Source organism: Psittacula echo, assembly GCF_963264785.1.
Source record: "Psittacula echo genome assembly, chromosome: 7".
Taxonomy (NCBI): domain Eukaryota; kingdom Metazoa; phylum Chordata; class Aves; order Psittaciformes; family Psittacidae; genus Psittacula; species Psittacula echo.
The window spans coordinates 54232317-54244759 of record NC_137740.1 but is presented as its reverse complement, the minus strand read 5'-3'; the positions used below and the strand labels follow the sequence as shown (position 1 = coordinate 54244759).

The 12443-nt window shown below is 53.3% G+C and overlaps 1 protein-coding gene across 2 annotated transcripts in view; it reads left to right on the top strand.

Moving 5' to 3' along the window:
• Positions 1-603: 603 nt before the first annotated feature.
• NR5A2 (nuclear receptor subfamily 5 group A member 2) overlaps positions 604-12443 on the top strand; it is a gene marked incomplete at both ends in the record, with an annotated part of 94570 nt that continues 82730 nt past the window's right edge. The window contains 2 exons of one of the 2 annotated variants that reach the window (XM_080624319.1): positions 604-667; positions 10614-10751. In XM_080624319.1, coding sequence (XP_080480445.1) covers positions 604-667; positions 10614-10751 — 202 coding nt within the window. The remainder of the gene's footprint in view (positions 668-10613; positions 10752-12443) is intronic. The other variant, XM_080624320.1, reaches the window with a different exon arrangement.

Sequence of the window (12443 nt, the reverse complement as noted above, 5' to 3'; positions counted from 1 at the left end):
CCATCCAAAAAGTGTTTACAGAAGCCAAAACAACCATGCTTGCTGTCCACTGTGCAAAGAGGTGATGACATCAAGAAGACAGGTCACAAGTCTGAGTTTATAGTCATTACACTTGCATTGGTATGGCTTTTCATCCATTCAGTATGATCTTATGACCCCACAACTTTACAACCTTCCACTCTCTGGGCTTCATAGCACCTCACCACTCTAGGTTAATCATTTCTCTGCCATTATCTGCCAAGAGTTCTTATCTCTTTTGCTGTCACTTTATAACAGGGTCCTCTTATCAAGCTGTACAAAATCACGTGACAGTACCAAACCTATCACAAGTTCCAATTCTTCTGATTAGAGACTATCATGAAATGAGATACACAGTTTACAGCAGGTCACTAATGCTGGAAAAAGTACAGAGTCCACTCAGAGACATGCTTGTTACTTTCTGAATTCTTGGATATTTTTTGTTGTTGTTGCTCATCTCGCCGACTTTCACTGAAGGTTGTTATAGCCTGGGCCTCACGGCCAGAAAAGCTTACAGGCTGCATCTCTTCTGTACTCAATGCTGTTCACCTTGCACCCAAGGGTACTGTATATTTACACCTAATAATGTCTTCTGGTTCCCACACAGCCATCATACAGGAATCTATAAAACATGGACTTACATCAGTTGGTAAGTAACAGTTTTCCGTTTTGAAGACTCTGCATAAATATGTTAAACTTTGGGCTGTCCAAACTGAAAAACTCATTACAATTGGGCAAGCCAACAAAACTGATTAATCTGTACACATATTCAGGTGAAAAAGAACGGTATGATACAACATAAGAATGTAAGAAAACATAGAATGATTCAATGGATAACAATTTTCTCCAGAGATAATATGATTATCAAATACATACTCAGATAACTAATGGTATCTTTATCTATTACAATTGCTAATAACTGTGAAATTGTGCATGTGTGAGTGTATAAACACTTGCAAAAATTAGATTTAAATTGCCTCTGGCCTGGCTATTCTTGCTGAAGAAAACCTCGCGAATGTTTTTGGGTCTTTCTCTGATGCACATATCAAACGGAGATTATTTTTTATAGCTGGAAATGCAGATATATCGTCATTCAGTGGGGGCGGGCTGGATGATAAAAGTTGGTTAAGACTTCAGAGCAGTGAGGAAGTGAATACTTTCAGTAGCATATGGGAACAGCACCCGGTCCCCATTGGAAGGCCAGGAGGCGTGGGCTGCTCTGGCTTGCAGGCACTAGAAGCATCACCCAGCATCTGCCCCAGGCTGTCGGGACTGCAGTGGCTGTGCCGAGCACAGCGAGTGCCTGCCTCTACTATCTCCCTGCCCTTCTCCCCACACTTCCGATGTCGGCTCATTCTGTCTCTCACCAGACACCAAGAGTGAGGCACCTTTCCTTTAGCAGGGCAATAGCATCCGCTGCCTCATCAGCCTGTGCCGGGGTTGGGGCTGGAGAAGGCTTGCTAAGGGAAACCTCTCCTTCACGGAGTGGAATGTTCTTCACAAACCAGCCCAGCAGTGCTGCAGGTTCCACATCCTGTAGTTTTGCAAGGCTGTACCTCAGCACAGCAGTTTATGGTAAGGAGGAAAGAAGGGAGCTTTGGCTCATGTGTGGGAATCAGGACTCACTCTCCCCCTCTGGCTCCTAAGTGCGTCATCACATGGCAGGCGAAGCGCGCACCCTGATGCTGGGTGTGATATGGACGCTTCACCACCAAGGGAAGTTTTGGGACTGTAGGGATGAAAGGTGCAGCAACAGCTGCAGGAAGTAGACTCAAACATAGCTGAAAACTGCTCTTGATCTCCTGGGTGGAGCTGCTGCTTCTCCTGGGGAAGAGTGTCCACGGGAAGGGCTCCCACCTTGGACTTAGCCGTGTCCCAGGCAGCTGGCCCCTAGGGATTCCTTTCTCACACTCTTCACCTGCTCCAGCACAAGAAGAGTGCTCAGCACCATAACAAGGTTTGATGGATGTGCATGGATGTCTGGAGAACTAATGTCCCATGGATCACACCACTAGACCCAGAGCCACCTGCCTGTAGCCAGCTGTACCTGGTGGTAGCCCCACTCTGGAATGGACTCTCCTTAGAGAGAATCAGAGGTCACTCTGGCAATGTTGACAAGCTATCCACAACAGCCAGAGGGCACAGGGAGCTTCCAGACTGTTGGACATGGCTGTGACCAGGATCAAGCCACGCCTGGGTCAGGAGAGCTCATCCCATCAAAGCCACAGGGTAGTCAAAGCCAGAGATCCTCTAGTGCTTATCTACAGATGTGGGATCCTCCTTTACACAGCTCTGATCCCAGAAACACGAAAAATGGGGGCGCGGACAGGTTCCCAGCTGGGCCCTGCTCTCTTGGGCCTTGCTCTGACTTTTGCTTTTTCTGGCTAACAGGAAGGGAAAGGTACTGGAGGGGACCTCTGGTCCTCTCTTCTCAGTGTGGGTTAGTAAAATAATAATACATCTCAAACATCTGAAGAGCAGCCACTTAGATACGGTTTCTCAGGGTGAAAGGCTATAATACAAGTGGAAGGAAAAATTAGACACTATCAACCAAGTAAGTGCCATTTTCATGATTTCCAAAAGACTAGCAAGCCTGGGTTCCCCAAAACCCATGGATATGAGAAACAGATTGGCAGAAGACGTAGGTTAGGAGGGTGCTTTTGTAACTATACCTCCAAAACACACTTATACGTGTGCTGTATGAAGAATATACCAGGACAGATTCATAAAGCATGGCACAGAAAAAGCAGGTCTAAATCCTGTGAAATTCTCTAAAATCCTGTGTGATCTGGGTCAGGGGGAGGATTCTGCCCTTGTGTGACACCGCATAGTCACAGCCCATGGTGGCATCCCTGAAAAGCGCACCTAACTCTGCATTGCAAACTGATCACCATACCTGTAAGGGTTAAACGTAAACAGCACTACCCTGAGGGCCTCTGCTTGGAGGTGGGGGAACCAAGTAGGAAGGAGTTGGATTCTATTCTTATTTACACTTGGAGAGCAATTCTTTGGAAGGAAAATCTGTCCTCCCAGGGTATAAGTACAATGAGCAGCAGGGCCAAGTGTTCTTAAGAGTAAATCCCATCTGGGGCTTTTCACTTCTGTGCAGTCCTTCCCAGAACCTCGTTTGCTTTTCCTCTCTTAACAGGAGGCCAAGAAGGTGTGCTTGTGAGCGCCTGCTGCCGCAGCCTCCACAGCCCTCACCCCGCCTCAGGCCACTTGCCGTTGGAAGAGGTGCTCTTGTCAGGGAGCGCCTGCTTTGCAAAGGTGCACCCACCTGGGGTTAAGTCAGGTTTTGGTATAAATCAGTGGTGTGTCACAGCAAGAATGACCTAGCTTTCTCCCAGCAAAGAGGACCCCATCCAGGTCCCATGAATGCAGACAAGACTCCATGATTTAAATAACAGTGAATCTGTCCCTTGGAAATGAAACATAACCAGCCTGGAGTTGGAGTGTGAGTAGGCACTCCCTGTTGTTAATACTTGCTTTTGGGTTTATTGTCAGACAGTCAAAGAGGCAGCTGGAAATCACAAAATCTTATTAGTACATCCTATTTCCAGATGAAGAATATCATATGGACTGATGAAAATTTTTAATGGAAGTGCCATGATCTTTTTCTTCTACCAGATTCCAGGGCAATACAAAGCTACTTAACTAGTTTTTGTTTTCCTCTAATCAGCCCCTTAGTGTCATCAGGGACACTATTCAATTTTTATAAGCATCAGCTATGATTATTTAACAGAAATAACTGTTTCATTAACTTGAAAAACTGGTTATATAAGAGGAAAAATAATCTACTTGTAGTTTCTTACTGTGAAATTTTTCAGCTTGTGTAATGCTTACTGCCATCTTAATTTTAATGTATGTCCTCAGGCAGTGTACAGTATTATAATCAGTGCTCTTCAGTTTGCCAAGGTTTGTTTTTACATATTAGTATTATTATCATCATTATTATTATTATGCACATATAATGAAATTTTGTATGATTAGCAAAAGCAGCAAATATTATCTTTTAAAGCTTGGATTAGGATTTTGGCCAGCAATGATGCAGGAAAACCTTCTACAAGAGTGAAAACTTTGGGCTGATTTTTTTATAACAGTGAATTTCACTGTTATTCTTTACTTTTATCAATTTTCTTTCCATTAAATACTTTTCCCATCATTATACTGCCAATGAGCTCTCTACAAAGGGACAGTATTCACATTCACCCCCTATTTTTTCCAGTTAGCCTGATTTTAAATATCCAGTGCATGAGGCATAGTAACAATGATGATGCCTATAGTCCCCAGAGGGAAACCTCCAATGCTGACAAAACGCCTCTAACCACTCGTCCGTGTGGGTAATTTAAAGGTCAGCTCTCAAACTTGTCTTTAAATAGTGTGAAAGGGAAGAATTATCTGCAGCAAGAGCTGTGTTTGGCTGCATTGTGGGGAAAACCATTACAACTTCTCAAGCCAAATTGTTATTAATGTCTAGAGTTTACTCACACATTACATGAGTACATTACACACATTACCTAGATACACAAACTTATCTATTAATATATGTGAATACAATGAACAGACATGCATATGTACGCAACCCTTATCAAGGTTTCTCAGTATAAACTATGCCTAGTTTATCTTCTGAGGGTTTGTTTTATGATTTTATGCTTATGTGTTGAGAAATCTCATATGAGATCTATATACACATATATCAGCTTAAACTTTTTGGTGATAAAGACCAGCTATCAAATTATTTTTAAATAAAGTCTTCCAAGCTAGAAACATACTTATTAGAGGGAAGAGGGGGAAGCAGACCTAAAATATCTGGGTTGTTTTGGGTTTTTTTTCTCCACCAACAGATCGTCAGTTGCCTCAGCGAAAGGAAGATTCATTTTTAAGCCTCTCTGTACAGGATAGGGATCAATTATCTCTTACACTATAGACACTAGCTCTCAGCCCTGACAGGAGTCTTGCTTTGGGTACAAAAATATTTGGAGTTCTCTTCCCAGACCAAGCTTTAGGGGTTTTAAGTATGTGTTCCAAAAGGGCAGCACAGGCAGCAACAAAAGAGCCTCATCAGAAGAGTAATAAACTCTCAGTGTTGGAGAGGAGCTGTGGGTTCTCGGCGGAGAAGGGGAGCGCCGGCACTGCCCGCAGCGTCCCTTCGGCCCAGCCGCGCTGCGACTCCCGCTGGCAGCGCAGCCGGCCGCTCCGCACAGCGGAGCACAGCGCGGAGCTGCTCCGCGCCTGGGCAGGCGGACGCGGAACCTCTGCTTTCGCGTTCACATCCTCGCCTCTCAGTAGGAGGGGGGAGCCGCCTCCCCCCGCGGCAGGCAGGAGCGATTGGAAGGAGCGCGTTTTCCCGTCGCACCATTTAGCGGCAACAGGTCCAAGCAGCGCAGGGCTAGGCGTTTTCCCCGCGGAGCTTATGTAATTTAACGGGAAAACCCACACATATATATCTAACAGAGTTCCTTCTTGCGAAACTGGATCTGTAAGCGTCCTAGTGGATAAAGGATAAAGGCTGCCGCGTGGAAAAGGCTGCGGCTCGCTGATGATGCCATTGTCCCGGGAGCTCTCCTCCCCGCGGGCTTCAGGCAGTGCTCACCGCCTTCCCCAGGGCGCACCTCCCCGCAGCCTCAGCCCTTCCACGCCTTCCAGGTTGTTCAGCAACATCTCCGCCGGAAAGCTGACGCCCCGAACCGAGCAGTGACAGCCGTCCCTGCGCTCCCGTGTGCAGCCCCGGGCCCGGCGGTGCGCCGGAGCACCGGGCGGGCCCAGGTGAAGCATCACCATCCCTCACCACTGATTCCCTTCGCAGTAAATTAAATGCAATCACGGCGGTGCTTTACCACCCACTTGGCCCGGCTCAGTCCTCGCTCCGGAGCCTTCTGTAGTTTCGCATCAAGTCGCTGCCAGGTGTTTGCAAGGCAGCAGCGCACACCGGTGTGCGGCAGCAGCTCGGCCGGGCGTGAAATACAGCTCCTCGGGCAATAATTGCCTGCTTGGAAATGGTTCTCTGTGTTGGGCCAGAGAGGATCGACATCTCCGCAAGGCAAAGCGAATGATTAGCAGCAGAAAAAAATGCAATAAGCTTTGAAAAGCGATCCTCTGTGGCGTGTGTTCTACTACAGAAAGTATTTCAGCCTAAAGCACCCATTCTGATTCGCTGACAGTGGATCAAAAAAAAAAAAAAAAAAAAAAAGGAGAAAAAAAGAAAAGGAGGGGAAAAAAAGGAAAAATAGTATTTTTGTGTTTGGGATTGATTGGATGGTGTTGGGTTTTTTTTTAGTTCTCTAGAGGGGCCAGTTTGCTTTCTAAAGCCTGAGTTGGAGGCACTAAAAGCCTCCACTCAAAGTAATCCTTAGGAGTGAAGGCAGTATTTCCTCGGCACACTGATGAGAGGAGTCCGTTTGCTACAGGATTTGGAAGGTTTTGAGGTACTCCCCCCTTCGTACTGTAGGGGTGAGCTTTTTATAACAAAGTCCGGGGGGGGGGGGGCGGGAATATATGAGAGAAGAGGAGTAAAGAAGATATAGGGGACAGGGGAGTGTGGAGGGCAGAATAGAATAGAGCTTGTGTTGGATACATTTTTCCTACTGCTCACAGTCTCGTGAAGTTGAGTGTGAGGTGCGGGAGGTGAAGCAGCAGACTCCGGTTACGAACTTTCTCCTCTGCAGAGGGGTCCCGTTCCGGCTGCGCTGCCCCGCGGCATTGCCCGGAGCAGCCCCGCGCGGTGCCCGGGGCCGTGCCCGCCTGTGCCCGGGGGTGTGCTCGGGGCCATGCGGCTGCGCCGGGGCAGGCTGCGTGGCGGGGACTCCCGCTCCGAGCTCGGCTGCAGGCACCGTTTTCAGTGAGCGATTGATCAGAGCAGTTCTGGGCTGGCGGCAAATGAGAATGCCCAGCGGGAGAGGAAGCGGGGGCAGGATGCGGCATTCTCTCCTCCTTAAATACTTCCATCCAGGTCTTTTTGAGCGGCTCTGGCTTTAGACTTCCCAGCAGAAAAGTTACAGCCCTCCATTTATTTATTTCTCCAGTTTGCTTTTGTGAAGTCTGTCTTGAACATTCCCCCAGAAAATTTCTCTTTCTCTAGTTTGCAGGGAAGATAAATCAAACTTTCCCCAGGCTACTTCCCGACACAAAGTTAGAAGGGAGCGTGCTATTTATTGTTCGTGGATGGAGCAGACACTCCAAGTCAGAAAAGTCTCTGCTTAGGGAAAAAGGCTTTGAATTTTGCCCAGGTTCTGCGGCCTCATTGAAACGGTAAGAAATTGGAGCTTGCCTTGAAATACCATCACTCAGATCCCTACCTTGAAAACAAAGAGATGGAAGAAGCTTCAGATTATTTAAAATTAGGCAGTGGGTTTTTTAATGTAAATGTACATACATTTAAACAGGGAAGTATAAAATATTCCAGGTCTTGCTCCTTGTACTAATCAAGGCTGCCGGAGGCTCCCCGAGCCATCATGTTTTATAATTAAAATTACACGCGCCAATCAAGACCTTCAGGCAAAGTCAGAACAAGGCAGGCAAACTCAGTAGAGAAATCACATTGGAAAAAAAGTTTGGAGAACTTAGTAAGGAACAAAGAAGAGATTAGAAGAAAGGGTAATTAAGGTTGCTCAAGGCAATCGTGAGAGCTAGAACTCCATGTTAAATTAAATGTAGCCACAAGGGACCAGGAATCATTTAAAATATGTACTGCCCTAAACTGTTACTTCGGAGAAATGTGGATGTGTAATAGCCACTCCAAAGTATATTCATCTATAGCGATAGCTCGCGGAGTGGCTTTGCGATGCACAGTTTGAATTCGTTCCAAACCCTTCCCCGGCGGAATGCCATTAAGCCCACGAGTGGGAGCGAAGAGCCCTAGGAGCGATGCAAGGGCCATGCCCGAGGGGGAGTGCTGGCCGGGAAAGCCACCCCGGCCCGGGCCCACCCGGCGCCGACTGCGCTTGGACGGGTTTCGGCTGCCCTGTCCGGACGTCGGCTTTCCTTCCCCTGCTTTCCCCTATAAAGCTGGTGCCTTTCCCGGAGCAGCGGCAACGAGCGCGACGGCACGGAGCGCTCCGGTGGGACGTCGTCAAACGGCGTGACCCACAGGGCGGCGAGCAGGAGGGAAGGAATCGGATCCTTCCTTCCCGAAGCAGCACAGCCGGCTGCAGGACCCAGGTTCGGCGGTGTCCTGCAGATGTGTATTGAACTTCGACGGTCTGCAGTAAATGTGCTCTGACAACGCTTCTCCTGCGGGGCAGGGCTGCGAGAAGGTGAAGCTCCTCTGTGAGCTGCCCCCAGCGTCCTCTGGTCACCCTTCGGGCCAGCGGTAGGCAGAAGCGGCCCGGCCACAGGCCTCGCGGCCCTGGCCGGCTCCTAGTGGAGCCCGGCGGAGCGGAGCCGCCGCTATGCTCCACGCGCCGCCCGTGCTGAGCCATCCGGGCTCAGCTCAGGCGATGCTACACGGCGACGTCTGGAGAAGGGGTTGTGTTTAACTGATGTATCTAGAACCAGCTTCCCAGGGGCTGAGAGATACTTCTGCCTAGAAACGAGGCCATTCCCTTCGGTTGTTTCTTAGCCACCCGCCTTGGTCATCGAGCTGTCCGCTCCCGCAGCTCGCCATGGTGCTGTCCTAAAACTTATTCGCAGGCTAACTGCTAAACTGTGAAATAATGACTTGAGAAATAACGTGTTGATACAGATTAAGAAGAGTTCACCTGCAAGCCCTCCCGCTCGAAGGGGAATGGGAAAAAGGTGAGAATGGAAGGAGCCCGAGAGGTCTGAGCCTCTACACGGTGGGTCCATACCCAAAATAGCAAAGCCTGCACAGAGGAGAGACACTTTCTGCTCCAGCGGTACTGGTGGTGAGTTGGCTCGGAATCCGCACTGAATTAAGCAAAGGTCCCTTCTTCCATTTGTTGGATGTGAAAAGTTTGAAGTCCTATGAAAGAGCACGGCAGAGCAGGCTCTCTGCACGTCGAGGGCTTGTCCCACTGCTGGTCACCTCACGATCGCCAAAGGTGTTTAATAAGCTACAGGTGTCCGTTTTCACAAACTCTCTCCCAGCCGACGGGAAATGTTATACCCTGCAATGGAGACAGTTCCGCACCTCACTTTCAATCGGAAGCAATTTTCAACGCCAAATATTTTCTGCTCTTAATATACACAACGGAGACTGAAGTGTCAGAGGGGTACGGGCAGCCCGGGCGTGGAGCTCGGATGCTTTCAAAGGTGCAAATACCACTCATCCCACATCACAGAACCTGCGCGCCGTAGCCGGAGCGCAGCGGAGCCCCCGGCCGCCCTCGGCGCAGGAAGGAGAGCGGGGCCGGACAGACCCCCGGCCCCGGCCTGGCTAGCAGAGCAGCTCGGCCTCCCTCCCCGCCGGCCGACGCCACACCGAGCAGCGGGGCCTCCCGGCTCTCGCCGCTGAGGCACCCGCTTGGTAGAAACGAGTTATTTGGGACAACTTGGAAACAAGTGCCGCTTGCTGCATCGTGAGCCGGGAAAGGACGGCTTTTACCCAAGAGGAGGCTCTGCCAGGGCATTGACTTTTGTCCAAACGATGCAACTGGCACAGACAGATTTCGCAAGTTTAGGGGAGGGAGACTCAAACCACCAGAATAGGTACAGGGAGCTCCAGCCCGCTTTTCTCAGGCTCCAGGGCTGCGCGACTGCAACGTGGCCGCAAGGGCTGGAATTCTCCAAGCGCTGGGGTTTCAGTCGTCTACCCCCGCCCCCTCGGAGGGAAAGCGAGGGCCAGTGTCCACACAGTCGTCGCTGCTCGGACGGGGAGAATTGTCCCTCCGGCCCCAAGGAAGCTGGAGCGCATCTGCCCTCATGCAGGGAGGAACATCACGGGCTGGTGGCCCATCAGGCTCCTCCGGGGGGGGCGGGGGCTGCAGCCTAGGCACCCACCCCGCCGCTCGGTGTAACAACCAGGCAGGAGTGTATGCGCTGGGCAAGTCTGCGTGTTCCTGTGCATGTGTGGGGCGTGTGTGTGCGCGGAGGGTGTTGCTCATCCCGCCTCTGTCTTATTGGCTGCAAGAGCGGTGTCGGGCTCCCCCCTTCGCCGGAGCCCCCCGGCACCCTGCAGCCCCCTGGCTCCCGGAGCGCCTCCCCGCGGGTGCGAGGCTGGAGGTCCCGACTCGGCACCTCCGCACTTGTGGCGGGGGGAAGAGGGGGAGGAGGAGGAGGAGGGGGAAGAAAGGGAGGGGGCCGGGGGTGGGAACCCTGTCCAGCAGCACCAGCGGTGGCAGAGCGCTCCTGTGCACTGTGCCGCTCCGCATGGATCGGGGCGCCGGGCTGCCGCCGCGCTGAGCCCCGGGCGGAGCTGCTTCGGGCTCCCGGGGTTCCTCCTTCCTCCCCGACACCCCCCGGTCTTCCTCCTCCTGTCTTCTCCGCCCCCTCCGCCTGCAGCCCGAATAACGCTCTGCGGCTCCCCCAGCCGCGGGCACCCCGGCGGCTCTTTCCGGCGGCCGGAGCCGCTCCGTGCTCCCGTTGTAGCAGGGTAAAGGCTGGCGTGGAGCAGAGGGAGGGAAGAGGAGGAGGAGGAAGAAGAGGCAGCGGCCGCAGAGCGCGCCTTGATCCAGCTAAATCTGTGCTGCCGTGTCCAGGTGCTGGTGTCGCGGACGGACACGGAGCCCCCAGCCCGGCCCGCAGCCGCCTTGTCATGCTGCCCAAAGTGGAGACGGAGGCCCTGGGACTCGCACGGTCGAATGGGGAACAGGGGCAGATGCCCGAAAACATGCAAGGTAAGGGGGGAAAGGCACGGCGCTTCCCCTCCGCGCACGCTTGGGCCCCCTTCAGCAAACCGCCCCTTCGTCCTGCCAAAAAAGTTTACGGCTGCTGCCTGCGAGCTTCCCCGCTGCCACCTCCGCCCTGCCCCTCGCCCAGCCGAGCCCCTGCTTTCGTGCGCCAACTTCCAGCGTGGCTCGGCCGGGCACCGGGACACCAGCGCCGAAGCTACGGCAAGGCCCTGGCCAGGAGGTGCAGTCGCGGCCGGGGAGCCGTCAAGCATCTGGCTGGCGGGAACAGACGGGTTACAGATGCCCCGGCTGTCACTGCCCGGAGACACCGGCCCTGCTGTAGATCCGGGGGACTCGGACTAGTCGCCAATCATGGCAAAATTGACTCGAAGTTTATAGCAGGGGGAGTTAAGCGGAAAAGTCCTGCCGAGCACCTTCGTGTGCCGCACACCTCCCGAAACGGGTCCCCAGGGCTCTGTCCCGGGTGTGCGACGCTCGCAGGCACAGCACATGTGGCAGCGGAGCCAAACTTGGCAGTAGACAGCTTTGGGTTTGCGCCCCTGCGAGGTCTCCGGTAAGGCAGCGGGATGCCCGAGCTGGGATAGGGCTGGAAATGCCTCTGCGGGCCGGGACGGGGCTGTTCCCGGTGCTCCACGCTCTCCCAGGGCTGCCGCGGGGTGTCAGCTCCCTGCCTCGGAGCCGGCCGCCCGGTACGCGGGCAGTGCCTGCCCCGCCCCGGGCCTCTCCCAGCGCAGAAACTCCCGTCCCCACTGCTCTTTAGAAATCGTCCTTCCCGGGAGTCTGCTGGGAAACAGAGGCGGGGTGGGCCGGCAGCTTCGGAGATGCAGGGGGCGTCCAGCCCACCCCTTTGCACGCCGTGGAGGAAGCTCCGTACCAGGGCACGGCGCTCGGGAAACCCCTGCTTTCCCACTTGGCTTTTCCTGCGAGGAGGGGGGAACTTTGCCCCGGGGCTGGGCCTTGGAGCCGCGGATGCGAGCAGAGGGGAGGGCTGGGCTCTCCTCCTCCGCCCCCGGTCGCCCCGAATCCGCCACACGCCGCTGGCAAGCGGTTATCCCCGATCCCAGTCCCCACCGAGATCGCTCTGGAAACGTTTTCCCGGCTGCATGCTGGTGGGTCAGTGTTCCCCGCTTTCTCCGGCAGCTGTCCCGAGCGCTGGGTGCGGCCCCCTTGCCCTTACGGAGTGGCTGCCGGTCCTGGGGCTTTGGTGCTCCCGAACGGCGGCAGCCGCGAGGTTACCCGCAAAGAGGCGACATCCTAAGCGGTGCCGCTGAGATGCCCGACGCCTCTGGCCTTGGCTAGGAGCCCTCTGTGCCTCTAGGCTTGCCGAGCAGATAGGAGGTTTAACAGCAAGGAAGGGGTAGAAAGCCGGCCCCGCAGTGAGCGGCGTGGTTTCTTTTTGGGAGTAACCAGTGCGCCTGACTGGGCTCTTTGTAGGGGAACCCGGCTCAAGTGACCGTTCTCTGTACCTTCATTCAGCTTATTTTACCTCCCCGGTTCCCCCTGAAGGTCGGCTCCTCCCCGCCTTTTCCCCGAGCGGCAGAAACTTCAGGCGGCCCTGGCGCGCAGGTTCCGCCCTCCCCTGGTACCGGGGCCGCCGGCTGGGCAGCCCCGGCCGCATCCCCCGCGGCCGGTGACCCCGGCCAGCCACGTCTCTGCTGACCCGCGGAGAGCCGAAAA